At 38.0% G+C, this 17,535-nt stretch overlaps 1 protein-coding gene and 1 non-coding gene across 3 annotated transcripts in view; one reads left to right on the top strand and one right to left on the bottom strand.

Annotated features, from left to right (window-relative positions):
- Serpinb7 (serpin family B member 7) overlaps positions 1-17,535 on the bottom strand; it is a 72,369-nt gene that overhangs the window by 13,023 nt on the left and 41,811 nt on the right. For both annotated transcript variants that reach the window (XM_006249629.2, NM_130404.2), the window contains exons 5-6: positions 5,089-5,206; positions 3,150-3,292 (exon numbers count right to left, since the gene is read on the bottom strand). In XM_006249629.2, coding sequence (XP_006249691.1) covers positions 3,150-3,292; positions 5,089-5,206 — 261 coding nt within the window. The remainder of the gene's footprint in view (positions 1-3,149; positions 3,293-5,088; positions 5,207-17,535) is intronic.
- Positions 15,087-15,216, top strand: LOC120096417 (small nucleolar RNA SNORA17). Its single transcript, XR_005492839.1, has one exon. It is a non-coding gene; the product is annotated as a small nucleolar RNA SNORA17 (small nucleolar RNA).

Here is a 17,535-nt window from a genome sequence, read left to right as displayed (position 1 = left end):
TATAGATATTTGGTCATTCTCAGATTTCTGAGGGGGTTGAAGACTTATTATAGTCTCATAGCCTATCAGGCTATTTAACTCTGAATATACATATTTTATTGGATAGTTATCAGATAGTATACAAACTAGCCAAGGTATAATATAGATTTTAAGCCTTTCTTAAGCTGGAATGGATAGCTAAATGTTCTGTTTAACTGATATAGTGATGGACTAGGTGTTGAGTATATCATATGCTTTATAAATTGTAGAATGGTAATAATTGTACTCATTTTATGTATAGTGAAAAGGCTTTTTAACTGGACAAAAAGGGGAAATGTGGTTTACCCTGGAGTTATCTGTATTTTGATGCTAATTCCACTGCCCCAAGGACAGCTGCCTTGTCATGTAGTCAGGAATCAGGTGACTTCACCAGAAACTTCTCCCCACTGATTTTGTAAAATACAGGTGAGGGGCAGGTACAGGATAGAAGAAGGCCTGTCATTGGAGGAGAAGGAAGGATGGGTGGGAGAGACGTTTGAAGGAAGAGGAGGAGACTGGAATGGAAAGGAGGAGAGGAGAGAGGGGAGGGGCATGGTAGCAGGATAATGGAGGCTGACGTAAAGATCTCGCTCTGTGTATTTACAGGTTATCAATGTTCTTAAGGGATGGATGGTGCCGGGGTTTGTATGTTCGAGTGGGCAATTGTATCTTATCAATTGGATCAAAAAAAAGTGGAAAAGAGCCTCAAATATATAGGCACTGGGGAATAGAACACCAGTGACTCATGCACTAAGATCAAGAATTGATAAACGGGACATGATAAAATTTCAAAGTTTGGTAAGGCAAAGGACACTGTCAATAGGACAATGGAAACCAACAGACTTTGAAAAGATCTTTATTAATCCTACATCCAATAAAGGGATAATATCTAATATATACAAAAAACTCAAGAAGTTAGACTCCAGAAAAACAAATAATCCTATTAAAAAATGGGGTGCAATGCTGAACAAAGAAATCTCAACTGAGGAATATCAAATGTCTGTGAAGCAACTAAAGAAATCTTCAACATCCTTGGTCATCAGGGAAATGCAATTCAAAACTAACCTGAGATTCCACCTCATATCAGTCAGAATGGCTAAGATCAAAAACTGAGGTGACAACAGATGCTGGCAAGGATGTGGAAAAAGAGGAACACTCCTCCATTGTTAGTGAGATTGAAAGCTGGTATAACCACTCTGGAAATCAGTCTGGTGGCTCCTCAGAAAATTGTACATAGTGCTACCTGAGGACCCAGCTATACTACTCCTGGACATATATTCATATAATAAGGACACATATTCTATCATGTTCATAGCAGCCTTATTTATAATAGCTAGAAGCTGGCAACAACCCAGATGTCCTTCAACAGAGGAATGTATACAGAAAATGTGGTACATTTACACAATGGAGTAATACCCAGCTATTCAAAACAATAACTTTATGAAATTCTTAGAAAAAGGATAGAACTAGAAAATATCCTGAGTGAGTTAACCCAGTCCCAAAAGAACACACACACATGTTATTCACTCACTGATAAGTGGATATTAGCCCAAAAGCTCAGAATACCCAAGAAACAATTCAAGACCATTTGAAGCTCAAGAAGAACAAGTCCAAAATGTAGATGCTTCGGTCCTTCTTAGAATTGGGAATAAAATACTCATGAGAGGAGATACTGGGACAAGGAGTAGAGCAGAGACTGAAAGACCAACCAGAGACTCCCCACCTGGCGATTCATCCAAATTCAGCCACTATTGCTGATACCAAGAGGTGCTAATTGACAGGAGCCTGATATGGATGTCTCCTGCGAGGCTCTGCCACAATCTTACTGACACAGATGAGGATGCTTGCAGTTAACCACTGAACTGAGCATGGTGACTCCAATGGAGAAGTTAGAGAAAAGGCTGAAGGAGATGAAGGGATTTGCAACCCCATAGGAAGAACACCAATATCAACCAACCAGACCCCCTCAGAGCTCCCGGGGGCTAAACTACCAACCATAGAGTACACGTGGAGGGACCCACGGCTCTAGCCACATATGTAGCAGAGGATGGCATTGTCTAGCATCAATAAGAGAAGCCCTTGGTCCTGTAAAGGCTTGTTTCCCCAGTTTAGGGGAATGCCAGAGTGTTGAGGTGGAAGTGAGTGGAGCATCCTCATAGAAGCCTGGGGAAGAGGGGAAACTGGAAAAGGGGATAAGATTTGAAATATAAATACATAAAATTTCCAATAAAAGAAATAATTGTACCTAACACAGAGATGCTATTTTTAAAAAAAAAGACTTCATAGCCTACACAACTACAAAGCTATCATGAAAGGTGATGTGACCAGCAAGATGGGTTTTAAAAAGAAAGCTATGATATTTTTTAAAAGTTCCAGTAAAATCCCAATACATTCCAGGAGAGAGGAATGCTGTATCCTGTGCCTTTATTAATGAAATTGAGGCAACCTATACAATGTGCATGGTGAAGAGTGGATGGAAAAAATGCAGAGCAAGTATTTGGTTCCAGACCCTGTCCATCTCAGCCACTGAAGTGCTGACAAGGCCTCTAGAATGTTTTATACTGCAAGTGCAAGACAGGACAAGTCAGAGTTGTATTCTACTATGATTTATTGTATTGACTTGTCCATATACAATTTTCAAAGTGTTTCTCTGCTCATCTTTCTTACTGACAGAGACACTTAAGTCAGGAGATTTCTCAATCAGGCTTTGATTTCACCTTGAGACTGGCCTGTAGTCTACTGAAGGCAAGCCACCAAAGGCAAGCCACTGCTGATACAGTACTTCCGTGTTTAAAATTCTTGATGTGTGACAATGTATGAATATTTCAATCTATTTTTGCAATATAAAACTAATAAAAGTAGGACTTAATTTAAATCTATTCAACAGTATTTCTCTGAGGTTAATATAACATACTGAGTGATTAAAATAAAATTTGGGTATTATTTAACTAATAATGACTTCAAGGTATGGGGCATCCAACTGCAATTAAACCTGTCCAAGCCAATAATGTCACTTCTATAAAGCAAGAGAGAGATCATGCCACATTTGGCAAGACAGATGAAATTTGTGCAAACCCAAATTCTCACATAGGAATAATTAGGAGCGGATCCCTTAATACATATGTACATACCGTGGGAGACCTGAAATGGCAACTGAGGGTATCACTCTTGGTGAAGGCCGATTTCCACTTGCCTTTGAAGTAAACAGCATTCACTAGCACCATGACAGCTGATGAGCTGAGGCTGCTGTCCCCCAACACCTTCTTGATTTTGCCTTTTGAAAATAAGTTAAATGAAACAAGACTCGTCTATACTGAAACATTTTTAAATGTGCTCACAGACTGTTAATAGGTATGTTTTTTTCTTAATATCATTATTATACAAACAGTTATGATGTTGGTAACAACATTTTAGTAATAAATATGCCTGGTACTTTCTAAATCCTTAAAGGACAGTACTGGATTTAACCCTCATGAAGTCTTTACAAAATCTGTGTTTTTGTCTCCTGTTAAGGGAACTAAAGCACAGAGACATTAGATAATTGATACAGTCACTGAGCATGAGTATTCATCACTGGCTGTGGGAGCTAAAGATGTTGACCTGCTATCTCAGACTCAACTTGTAACACAACCTCATATAGCTGTGAGATGACATAATAAAGATGTGGGGTTACCATGATGGAAAAATCAAGCCTCACAGAAGGCACTCAAGCAAAGCCTGGGAAATTGTGTTTCCAGAAAAAAAAATACACTCATGTGTCACCAAAAATGACTTATAAATATACTGAAAGAATATGGCCACACGAACACCAAATGAGATGGAGCAGTTTGAGAAGTTTCTTCTAACATAATAATTTTACAGAAGTCTAAATTTTGGTTGTGGTAAAGACCATACAAGAGAAGTGAAACCTGAGGCAGTCCCCTGCTCACATAACTGCTTACAGAAAAGTGTCAGGTGATCCAAAAAATAACCATGAGATTTCAGAAGTATGATTTTCAGAACAATGAAACCCTAACAGCCAAAGCAGGATTCATCATCCAACAGTAGAGAAGTGCTGGTGGGTGGACGTCCCCAGAACACTGCCAAGGCAGTACACAAGTCCTCAGAAGTCACAACTATGTGAACAATTGAAAAAACTAAGTGTTTCCCAGAAATAATCAATTAATATTAATAATTAATCAATTGGTGATCAGTGAAAGTGATAAGATCAACATTTGTCTTAAGATTGTCTTAAGATTGAGCCATCTTACTAGACTAATAAACCTATATATCCATTTATGACTTAGTTTTAAATACAAAATTAGACTCAGTGAAGTGTAAGAGATAAAAATATATTATTAAAAGTAAAAATAAATGCAAATACCACTAAAGAAACAGAAGGCCATGGCAACATGATTCCTATCTGGGAATAAGTTCTCAAAGCTTCATCATGGCACTGGCCAAATCACACTAAAATTGTGCAACTCCAAGTAGAATTTAATTCCATTCCATTAAAAAGACTAATTCCTCCAAATTCACATTAATGAGACTTTTGTTAGTTACATTATTTATTCTTAAAGCTTAAACTATATCCATGAAAGCTTCAAATTGGAGGAGGAATCAAATATGCTTAACTATTTATTGCTTTATATAATGCCACTTAGTTTTCCAAAACCAACTTATGTCATTTCTTTTGATTCATTAAAATGTGCATATTATATTTGAGACTTGTAATGGGGAGTAAGCCAAGGCACAGTAATGATATAATGATAAATGAGCAAAGAAAGTGAAGAAATTGTGTTCTTATTTCCAGGAGAATGTGTGTTCTGCTAACTGGAGTATAAGTCACATGGTTCATATTTATGAGGTGAAGCAAAACTCACATACATTAATAATATTCATAGTTCAAATCAGAAAAAAGTACTTTTAGAATACTGAAATCAATTAAATAGTGTAAAACAACAGCAATCATCACTTTGGATTAGGAGAGGCTATTTTTATATGCATAAAATTTCCCATGTTTCAAGTAGCCTGATTTCAACATTTATATATAACTGACAAATATTGTAAAATATAAAGTATTTTACTTGCCATGTGTTTCATTTTCAATCCATTTATTAATTTTAAATCTGGTTTCTTGTATATCATTTGTAAAGTCAACTCTTTCCACTTTAGCATTGTATAAGTTTTCAGCACACTCCATATAGCTCTGCAAATAAGAATATAGATTTTATATTAATAAATAGCACTGACCAAGTACAAAAGAAATGTGAAGTTGATTCTTGTTCCACTGCCACCAAAAAAGTAAAAACATGAGCAGAGCTATAAAAACAGGCTGGTAATGAAGGTAATATTGAACATCAATTTTACTTTTTTTGAATTGTTTTGGGGGTTGATGGTTAAAGTTCACTGCCTCAGCATGTCTTTCACATCGTAAATATTCCAGTATCCTCATCTACCCTTCTAGCTTAAAGGCTTTCAAGGTTACTTATCATACATAATATCAAACCTCAAACTCTGAGCGTAGCCTAAAAGGCTTTGCACCTTATTTCCTCTTTTCTAGTTATCTCTGTATAATAGGTGCTTTGGTCACACAAGATTCCTTATTCTTCCTCTAGAGATTCATCCATGAGTCCCTCCTTACTGTGAACCTTTGAGCAACACTCCTTCCACTCCAATGTTCCTCATTGTCAGCAAGTGTCCTACTTATTTCCAAGCATTACTTACTGTGTCTAACTCTCCGAAACCATAAGCATGCCCCCAATGAAATGTTTTCTTTTATTATACTTTCCTTGGTCATTGTATCTCTTCAAAGCAATCGAACATTGATTAAGACAGAAAATGGTACCAGGAATGGGGTATTGCTCTGACAGTCCTGACAATGCTGCTTATTGGCCAAGCATGGACTTTGGAATGTGTAATTAGAAAATCAGTTGAATATTTTAAAAGGGTCTTAATGGGCCATACTAATAGAGGCATGGAAGAAGAAATTAGTAAGTGGCCTAGAGACCATTGTGATATTTTGGTGAAGAATGTTGCTTCTTTCTGCCTTATCCAAAAAAAATTGCCTGAAGCTAATTTGAAGAGTTGTAAATTAATCACCTTGGCAGAGGACATTTCAAGACAATCTAGTATCTACTACAGTATTTGGTTATTAATAGTCAATCTTATACAGGTATATAATGAAAAGGAGCATGATAAACAAGGAAAAATATAAAATGTACAGTTTGAGGAGAAAAAGAGCATCAGGAAATATAATGGAGCTAAGTCTGGTGCTTGAGGAGATAAAACATTTAAACAAAAGCCTGAAGGTAAATGGAATGCAAGAAGTGATGATGACCCCACCCATCTAAGCTTCTAATTTATGCAAAGCCACTTAAGAAAAGTTTAAGTGATGAAGAAAACTATTTACATATGTAACTAAACAAAGAAGTTAAATTCCAGCCCCAACTCAGGTGAGAAAAAAAAAAGCTGCTGAAGTCAGGCTCATTAGGACTCTTCCTAATGGAAAGTCCAGAAAGGCCATTGGATAAAGCTGTAAAGGTGTTATAGACTCCAAGATGATTGGGATGCCAGTGATATGGAATAGATGTAAAGAAGAGCTGTTAACAAGACATGGAACAAGCCCAAGTGTGTTATAGTAAAAAATCTGGACAGAGCTGGAGATCTGAAGAGCACTTTGACATCAGACATGGAGTGTCTTAGGGTTTTATTGCTGTGAACAGACACCATGACCAATGTAAGTTTTATAAAGGACAACGTTTAACTGGGGCTAGCTTACTGGTTCAGAGGTTCAGTTCATTATCATCCAGGTTGGAGCATGGCAGCATCCAGGCAGCCATAGTGCAGGAGGAACTGAGAGTTCTACATCTTCATTCCAAGAAAGACAGGGACAGACTGAGCATCCTCAGGAAACTAGGAGGAGGGTTTCCAAGACCACCCCACAGTGACACACTTCCTCCAACAAGTCCACACCTTCTAATAGTGTCAGTCCTTGGACTGAGCATATGCAAGCCATCAGATGGAGGCACAGAATTGGGAATTTGCCAAGCTGGGTATAAGTCTTATATTTTCTTAATGTGTATTTTCTTACTATGCCCTCTTCCCTTCCTTTTGTAATGGTAATATATATTCTGTTCTCTGGTAGGTTAGAAGTATGTGATCTGCTTTTTTATTTTGACTTTTTCAGGAGGTTAGAGTTTAGAGATTGCCTTGAGTCTCAGAAGAGACTTTGAACTTTAGATTTTGAATAGTATTGATATATGAATAGATTATAGAACTTTTGAAGTTGGACAAAATATACGTTTGCATTATGATATAGCTACAAGATTATTGGGATCAGGATGTGGAATGTGGTGATTTGAATATGAATGGCCCTCACAGGATTATATGTTGAACTTTTATTCATCAGGGAGTGTCACTATATGGGAGAAATTAGGAGCTTTGTATGCTATTGTTGGGGTAGGTGTTGTCTTATTGGAGTAAGTGAGCTACTGGGTGTGGGTTTTGAGGTTTTAGAAGCCCAAGGCAGGCACAGTGGCTTTATTTCTTTCTGAAGCCACTAGATGGCCACTGAAGCTATCTAGATGTATAACTTTCAGCTTCTTCTTCATCAAGTCTCCCTGGATGTTGCTATGCTTCCTACCATGATGATAATAGGTTTGAAACTCTGAAAGTAAAACATACGAAACTCTAAGAAAACCACCAATTAGGTGTTTTCTCTGATTATAGTTGCCTTGGAAATGGTGTCTTTCCACAGCAATAGAATACTGACTAACACAGAGTTCAAGGATATTTTGTGTATAGTGTTTAGGAATACATCTTACTTTGGGTAAATTGACTTTCTAAACTATAATTTTACTTACTAAGTGTTTAGTACTTCTAGTAGATTTTTGATAAATCATTTACAGATAGATAACTAGTTGCCAGAAAAATAGAGATGGTACATATGTGCTAATATGTAATAGATGATAGATAGATGATAGATAGATAGATAGATAGATAGATAGATAGATAGATAGATAGATAGATAGAAAGATAGATAGATAGATGGAGGGAAATGATTGACATATATACATGTGATAGGTGACAGATATATCAACCTATTGGATAGTTAAGCTTTACTTCTGAGTTGAGTATATTTTATTCCTTTTTCTCAACTAGACATTTAGTATTGTATGTAATGTTACATATAAATAATAAGAGTGACCATCATTGTCTTATTACTGATTTCAGACAAAATTCTTCCAATTATTTTTGATATAGCAATATATATTCTATCTCTACCTATTTACTAAGAATTATTACTATGCAATCTTATTTTTAATACCTTTTTCTGCACATATTTAGGCAATCATATTCTTTTACCCCTTAATTTTATTCATGTGGCATATTGTATTTATTAATTAATATGTGCTGAAACCATCTTTGCATTCCAGACACAAGTCACACTTGGTCATTGTAAATGATTCTTTTAATATGTTGTTGAATTTTACTTGCAAGTGTTTTATTAAAGAATTTAAAAATCCATAATCTAGAAAGAAAGTTGCCATTAATTTTCTCTCTTAGTAGTGTTCTTGTGTAGCTTGTCAGCATTGGCCTTTTAATAAAAATTTGGAAGTATTTACACTTTAGGGATTTTTTGGGAAGAGTTTCTCAAAGACTGACTGATCTGTCAATATCTGGTAAGCTCAAGACTTCCTGACCTTTTCTTAGAAGGGCAGCTTTTCATACATAAATCAATGTTATTCATTACAATTCTCTTCAAGTTTCCTGTTCTTTTGATTCAGCATTCATAGGTTGTATGTTTCCAAACACCTTATCATTTATTTTAAATTATACCACTCATTGACATATAATTGTTCATAAAGATTTCAATATTATTTAGATTAATTTGTTATACTGTCTTATTCTTTACTTTTGGTATTATTTGAGAAAGTTTTACTTGCTACTCTAATTAAATGTTTGTGAATTTTGTAATTGTTCCTCTGTCATCTACTAAATTTCCATATGCTATCATATTCCTTTATTACATTATTTGATAAATGCTTCATATGTTTATCTTTTTCTAATTTATTGAACTGTAATACCTTGTTTATATTTGCTTTTTTCTTTTTCACAGTAGGTGTTTACTGACACAAATTTATTTCTTAAATCGTGCTTTTCATGTCCCATAAATAATGGATTATCTTTTTCATTTATACATAATTTTATTTTACTTTTAATTTCTTTCATTGCTCTTTGGGTGGGAAAAATGTTCACGATTTACTATATGGAACTATTGTGATTAGAATTTTTACAGTTTTTATCATTATTGCCCTGTAATACATACAGCTTGAGGTCAGGGATGGTGATTCCCCAAGAAGTTCTTTTATTGTGAAGAATAGTTTTTGCTATCCTGGGTTTTTGGTTATTCCAAATGAACTTACAAATTGCTCTAACTCTATGTAGGAATTCTGATGGGGGTTGCATTGTATGTGTGATTGTTTTCAGCAAAATGGCCATTTTATTTCCTGAACATTTTATTAGATATTTTTTAATTTACATTTCAAGTGTTATTCCCTCCAGTTTCCAGGACATAAGCCCCCTATCCCATCCCCCTCCCCATTCTTCTGTAAGGGTGTTCCCTCCCCATCCACCCCCCTTCCTGTCACCAACATTCCCCTACACTGGGGGTCTAACCTTGGTAGGACGAAGGGCTTCTCCATCCATTGGTTCCCAATAAGGACGTATTCTCTGCTACATATGAAGTTGGAGCCATGGGTCAGTACATGTATAGTCTTTGGTTTAGTCCCTGGGAGCTCTGGTTGGTTGGCATTGTTGTTCTTATGGGGTTGTAAGCCCCTTCAGCTCTTTCAATCCTTTCTCTAATTCCTCCAGTGGGAGTCCCATTCTCAGTTCAGTGGTTTGCTACTAGCATTCGCCTCTGTATTTGACATGCTCTGGCTGTGTCTCTCAGGAGACATCTATACTTGGTTCCTGTCAGCATGCACTTCTTAGCTTGATCAATCTTATCTAGTTTTGGTGGCTGTACATATATGGGCCACATGTGGGGTAGGCTCTCAATGGCTGGTCCTTCAATCTCTGCTCTAAACTTTGCCTCTATATCTCCTCCTATGGTTATTTTTGTCCACCCTTTTAAGAAGAAGTGAAGCATCTGCATTTTGGTCATCCTTCTTCTTGAGCTTCATGTGTTCTGTGAGTTGTATCTTGGGTAACTTAAGCTTTAGGGCTAATATCCACTTATCAGTGAGTACATACCATGTGTGTTTTTCTGTGATTGGGTTATTTCACTCAGGATGATATTTTGTAGTTCAATCCATTTGCCTACGAAGTTCATGAAGTCCTTGTTTTTGATAGCTGAGTAGTACTCCATTATGTAGATGAACCACATTTTCTGAATACATTTCTCCATTGAAGGGCATCTGGGTTGTTTCCAGCTTCTGGCTATTATAAATAAGACTGCTATGATCATAGTGGAGCATATGTCTTTGTTGTATGTTGGAGCATCTTTTGGGTATATGACCAGGAGAAGTATAGTTGGGTCCTCAGGTAGTGCAATGTCCACTTTTCTAAGAAACCTCCAGACTGATTTCCAGAGTGGTTGTACAAGTTTGCAATCCCACCAATAATAAAGGAGTGTTCACATCCTTGCCAGCATGTTTTCACCTGAGTTTTTGATCTTAGCCATTCTGACTTGTGCGTGGTAGAATCTCAGGTTTGTTTTGATTTGCATTTCCCTGATGATTAAGGATGTTAAACATTTCTTTAGGTGCATCTCAGCCATTCAATAATCCTCAATTGAGAATTCTTTGTTTAGCTCTGTACCCTATTTTAATAGGATTATTTGGTTTTCTGGAGACTAACTTCTTGGGTTCTTGTATATATTGGATATTAGCCCTCTATCTGATGTAGGATTAGTAAAGATATTTTCCCAATCTGTTGGTTCCCATTTTGTCCTAATGACAGTGTCCTTTGCCTTATAGAAGTGTTGCAGTTTTATGAAGTCCATTTGTTGAATCTTTATCTTAGAGCAATAAGCCACTGGTGTTTTGTTCAGGAAATTTTCCCTAATACCCATGTGATTGAGACGCTTCCCCACTTTTTCTTCTATTAGTTTGAGCATATCTGGTTTTAGGTGGAGGTCCTTGATCCACTTGGACCTAAGATTTGTATAGGGTGATTAAAAATGTACTGCTTTGCATACTTCTACATGCTGACCTCCAGTTGAACCAGCACCTTTTGTTAAAAATGCTATCATTTTCCATTGGATGGTCTTAGCTCCTTTGTCAAAGATCAAGTGACCGTAGGTGTGTAGGTTCACTTCTGGGTCTTCAATTCAATTTTACTGGTGTACCTGCCTGTCTCTGTACCAATACCATACAGTTTTTAGCACTATTGCTCTGTAATACTGCTTAAGGTCAGGGATGAAGATTTCCCCCAGTAGTTCTTTTATTGTGAAGAATAGTTGTTCCTATCCTGGGTTTTTTGATTATTACAAGTGAACTTACAAATTGCTCTTTCTAACTCTATTAAGAATTGAGTTGAAATTTTGATGGGGATTGTACTGAATCTGTAGATTATTTTCAGCAAAATGACCATTTTTACCATATTAATCCTGCCAATCCACAAGCATGGGGGAATCTGTCCATCTTCTGAGGTCTTCAATTTCTTTCTTCAGAAACTTGAAGTTCTTTTCATCCAAATCTTTCACTGGTTGATTACAGTCACACAAAGATATTATTCATTATTTGTGACTATTGTGAAGGATATTGTTTCCCTAATTCTTACCCAGCCCCTTTAGCCTTTGAGTAGAGGAAGGCTACTTATTTACATGAGTTAATTTTATATGCAGCCACTTTCCAGAAGTTGTTTATTAGCTAAAGGAGTTTTCTGGTGGAATTTTTGGGGTCACTTAAGTATACTATGATATCATCTGCAAATAGTGATGTGTTGACTTCTTCCTTTCCAATTATTATTCCTTTGACCTCCTTTTGTTGTCTAATAGATCCTAGCCAGATTGTTGTCGGCTAGGATTTCAAGTATTATATTTTATAGGAAGGTAGAGAGTGGGCAACCTTTTCTAGTCTCTGATTTTAGTGGGATTGCTTCAAGTTTCTCTCCATTTAGTTTAATGTTGCCTGCTGGTTTCCAGTATATTGCTTTATTGTTGGTGGGATGGAAAGCTGGTTCAACCACTCTAGAAATCAGTCTGGCAGGTCCTCAGTAAATTGTACCTGAGGATCCAGTTATACTACTCCCAGGCATATACCCAAAAGATGCTCTAACCTATAACAAGGACACATGCTCCACTGTGTTCATAGCAGCCTTATTTATAATAGCCAGAAGCTGGAAACAACCCAAATGTCATAGAGAAAATATGGTACATTTACACGTTGGAGTACTACTCAGCTATTAAAAACATGAACTTCTTAGGTAACCCAGTCCCAAAATAACACACAAGATATGTACTCATTGATATTAGCCCAAAAGCTTGTAATACCCTAGATACAATTCACAGATCATAGGAAGCTCATGAGAAGGAAGACCAAATGTAGATGCTTCAGTCCTTTTAAGAAGGTCGAACAAAATACTCAAGGGAGGTAGAGGGTGGGAGGGACTTGGGGAGAAGAAAGGAGTGGGAGGGGGAAAAGAAAGGCAGGATCAGATATGGGAGGAGACAGAAATAATATACACAAGGTCAGGTTTTGAACATAGGTGTGTACCGTTGGAGGATGGGGATCTGGGGGAAGCCACGGGCAAGTCCCAGATGCCAGGAAAGCAAGAGGCTCTCAGGACACAACAGAGATGAGATAAGCTCAAATGCCCAACAATGTGGGGAGAGACCCTGAAGAGACCATATCCAGAGGTGAGGCAAGGGCAATGGTTGGGGGATGGGACCACACACCCATCTCCAAACTTTTTAGCCAGAACTGCTGTCTAAAGGAAATACCAAGACAAAGAGTGAAGCAGAGACTGAAGGAACAGTCATTCAGAGACTGCCCCACCTGGGGATTCATCGCATACAGGGACACCAAACCCAGACACTACTGCAGATGCCAAGAATTGCTAGCTGACAGGAGCCTGATACAGCTATCTTCTGAGAGGCTCTGCCAAAGCCTGACAAATACAGAGGTGAATGCTCACAGCCAATGAGCACAGAATGCTCATTCTCAGCATGGGGACCCAAATGGAAGAGTTAGAGATAGGACTGAAAGAGTTGAAGAGGTTTGCAATCTCATAGGAAGAACAACAGTATCAGCCAACCAGAGCACCCAGAGCTCCCAGGGACTAAACTACCAACCTAAGAATATGCATGAAGGTACCATGGCTCCAGCTGCACATGTAGCAGACAATGGCTTTGTCTGACATCAATGGGAAAAGAGGCCCTTGGTCCCGTGAAGCTTAGATGCCCCAGTGTAGGGCTATGCCAGGGCGGGGAGGCGGGAGTGGGTGGGTGGATGGGGGAGCCCCTCATAGAAGAGAGGGAGAGGGAGAACCTGGAAAGGAGGTAACATTCGAAATGTAAATAATTTTCCAATAGAAAACATTTTATAGTTCATGCATGTATGCAATATATTGTGATATTTATTCATATCACCCTCTAGTATCTCCCTTCCTTTCCCTCTGTGTCTCATACCCTTCCCCATCTGTCTTTTCTGAGTTTGATTTTTTCTATTCTAATGTTTTGTTTTGTTTTTTTAAATTAGAGTTGTAAGTGGGAAGAAGAGCTAATAGAACACATTTAGTTATGAAATATAAATGCTGGGGGAAAAGAGACAGCAAGGATAACAAAATGCTTTTTTGTATTGTTCATTACAGGGAACAAATAAGGACTTTCTAGAAGCATAAAACATGATACTCTCTTGAGGTCTTAAATAGTATAAAATTTATCTTGAAACTGAAGTATGACCCAATACACAACTATGAAAACACACAGAGATATGAAAGACTTCCTTGAGAACATGGAAATTATATTTGTATATCACTTATCTATATAAAAGATAGATTAAAATAAATGTAATAAAATTGGAATCCTCAAAAAACTTCAATTTCAAGAATGATTGGAAACACTGATATACAAAAGACAAATATAAAATAATCAGAAAATAATGAAAAATCAAGAATATGTGTCTATTTGTATAAAAACATAAAAGAAGGAATTTCTAGGAAGTATGTTAACTGTTCAGAATAAGTCACAAAGGAAAGCCTAGCTCAGACCAGATACTGGTGATACAGTAACTGCTAATATATTAACAACTGTACATTTAGGTATTTTTCTAGCTAATACTTAGTAGCATATACACAATCACCAAGGAAATCTGCAGCAATGATCTGGATTTGCAAGGCTGCTTAGGGAAGAATGGCAATGTTTAAGGAATGGTTAAAGAATGAATTCATAAGGAGTGGGTTATAACAATGAATACACTGAGAAAGGAGAAAAGACAAATGATTGAATAATTCAAAAAGCTGAAGAATTTCTCTAGTCAGAGGTTAGCAACTTGCTAGTTTTGAATAGATTCAGTGATTAAATTACTAAAACATCAGGGGCGAAAGGTCAGAAAACTATACAGAAAAATGTGGGAAGAGCATCCACTGGGTTAGAAGTTCCCAATTCACAATAGTATTGAAGATACCCAAATTACACAGTATGTCATTTGCAGTATGTAATTAGTATAAAGTATAAAAATAGGAAGTAAAATAATCAGAAGTAATGATTGGATCTTTTAAAAACCATATTATTTATACAGAAAATTTTTATCAATAGTATTTTCATTCATAATCAAATATCAATAAAAAGAACAACATAAAAACAAAAATGGAGATCATCTAGCTTGGGAATTTGTTATATTTAAGTTCAAGAATAGTTTTTAGAATCACTAACTGTGAGCACTGCATCAAGTGCTTGGACTTTAAGAGTATTTGCCAATCTTCCAGAGGTCCCAAGTTCAGCTCCTAGCACCCATGTTGGATGGATCATAACCCTGTAACTACAGCTCTAGGGTATCCAATGACCTCTCTAGCATACTCATGAGCACATATCCCTAGAAAGACACACATTTATAGACATCATTGAAAATAAGAGAGATTCTTCCCCTAGAGTTTTGCAGGTAATGAGGCTGTATCCTAAAACATCAATAGTTGGCAGAGAGGAGAAATGGCATGTCTATGCTCAGTGTTCTGACCTGTCGAAGTCTAAATGTTCAGTAGCTTAACACTCCCCAAAAATGGAGAGCCAGAGATGACAGTCAGTCTGACACCAGGGGTACAAGGGGAACAGGGCTCCCAGGATAAAGACTTAGAAGAACCCAGAATAGCACCATGGACTCTGGTGGGAATGAGCCTGAGACACATGGAGTACTCGGGTGGGCCCAGACTTGGAGCTAGTGTAAGCTGACCATCAGTCAAGTGTCATGCAGGCCTAGGAGAGGGGCAGAACATGCCTGAGATGACCACTGTCCAGTACCCTAAGGCATGAGCAGAGCATAACACTCCTGAGACTGCTTCTGAGATGACTCTAGACACTCAAAGATCCCAGATGTCACTGAAAGGAGCAAGTAAGTAGTGGAGAAATGGAAGAGAAAGAGAACCAGAAGTGTGTAAGCACAATGAAGAAAGGGAGAACTGCTGACTTGAGGGACTGAGGAACAGCCTGATGTGCATAGCTGGTTATGGCACCTGTGATGATGGTAGAGTCCTGGCCTGTGCTGCCTCTAGACTCCAAGTCTGGCTTCATTATCCTGCATGGTCTATGGTCTGTTACCAACAAAGGCCTTGTGGACACCCTTGGTCTGGGCTGCATCCTGGGGTATCTGGGGGCTATACAGAAATGTCTGCACCCATCACATGTGCGTCTTTGGAGAATTGGCTCTGAGAATATGAGAGCAGAAGTGCTGACCCTGTCCTTAGCCAGCTGTAGTACTTGGAAGAGTGGTATTTCACACTGCAGGACTTAAGGGTGATCCAACCCAAGGATGTGAGCATCCTACCATGAGCCATACCACTAATATTTTTAGCAATGGGGTGAACAAAGAAGAGATACCCTCCTTCCCTCTCACTCCTCACCACCTCCCCCAAGAAGGCAGGAGACCTTGCTCCCCAAGTTTATGAGAGCTGGAAAGCTGGCCCTGCTTCTCACATGTCGCAGCACATGGGTGAGCAGGTCCTGCTCTTCATCTGGGTAGAGGTGACCCTGGGAGAGCTGGTCCTACAATTTGTCTGCTGTTTCATAGTAAGATCAAGGGACAGATATCCTCCTGGCCCTCACCCCTTGCTGCCTATGGCAGTTGGGAGAGTAGCTGTGACATTCAGGAGAACAGACCCTACTCCTCAACTGGGTGATACAGTACAACTGTCCCTGGATGTGGGGGTTGCAAGTAAACCAGCCTCAACCTGTTAGGATAAGAGAACTGGTCTCACAACTTGTGTCCTATGCAGTGGCATGAATAGAATAGACAACTTTCTCCTTTCCCTTGTTCCTTGGCAATGGCAGTTCGAAGAGCTGGCCCTGGGATCATTAGAGTGGGAGAACTGACCCTATCCTTCACCAGCTATAACACTCAGGAGAGTAGGCCCTGAACCTCTCCTGGGCAGAACTTTAGAGCTAGCCCAGCTTGCAAGGGTTGATGGTCCGAGGTCATGAAAGCTGGAGAGAGAGTGGGTTGACCAGCTTAGATATTTCTCAGACCCAGATCCAGATCTGTGAATTGGTCCACCCCAATATCTACACCATCGATGAATTGCTGGGTGCTTGAAGAGGTCAGTCCTACATGTCTATATCTACAGAATCTCCATGAAAGAGGTGACAACAGAATATCTGAGAGGAATCCCAGTGAGTTTGCAGAATTGATACAATATCAGAAACCAGAGGCCCTAAACCAAACAAAGTCATTTCAATGACTAAAATATGGCATACTGTAGGGCACACTGTGATATACTAGAGCTTCCACAATGAAATTGTTTTTCTTTGTTGAGGAGAAGGTTGCAAAGGTGGAGGGAGGGTACAAGGGGAGAGGAAGATAAATGGGATTAGAGTGCATGATATAAAATTAACAAAGAACCAATAAAAGCTAAAAAGATAAAAAATAGAAGGGGAAGCAGGAATAACCAATTATATTTGTAGATGTTTGAGAAGACAAGCAATAGCAAAGTTGCTTGATAAAATCTCATGGAATTATTATCGTATATTTGCCTAAAATTATAATAATATGTATATAACATATACGTTTACACACACAAACACACACACACACACACACACACTAAAAGTAGTGAAGTCACTTGAGCTGACAATGCTCCCCATAAAAACTATGGACTAACAAAAATCTCACAACCAGGCATGAGAAACTTCCTTTTGAATGGCCACTCAGAGTAATAAAAATGACTCCAAAAACTATATAAATTATTGATATAGTCCTGCTTGTCTCTCAGGAGTTGAGTCTGGGTTGTTATTGTTGAAGATAGCACACACTTGGGACAGAGGACTCAGATGATTCAAGCTGGATCTGAACTGAAAGCCTCTTTCCTACAGTCTCTTTT

This window comes from Rattus norvegicus, chromosome 13, assembly GCF_036323735.1.
Source record: "Rattus norvegicus strain BN/NHsdMcwi chromosome 13, GRCr8, whole genome shotgun sequence".
NCBI lineage: Eukaryota > Metazoa > Chordata > Mammalia > Rodentia > Muridae > Rattus > Rattus norvegicus.
This window is presented reverse-complemented; position numbering and strand designations above follow the sequence as displayed.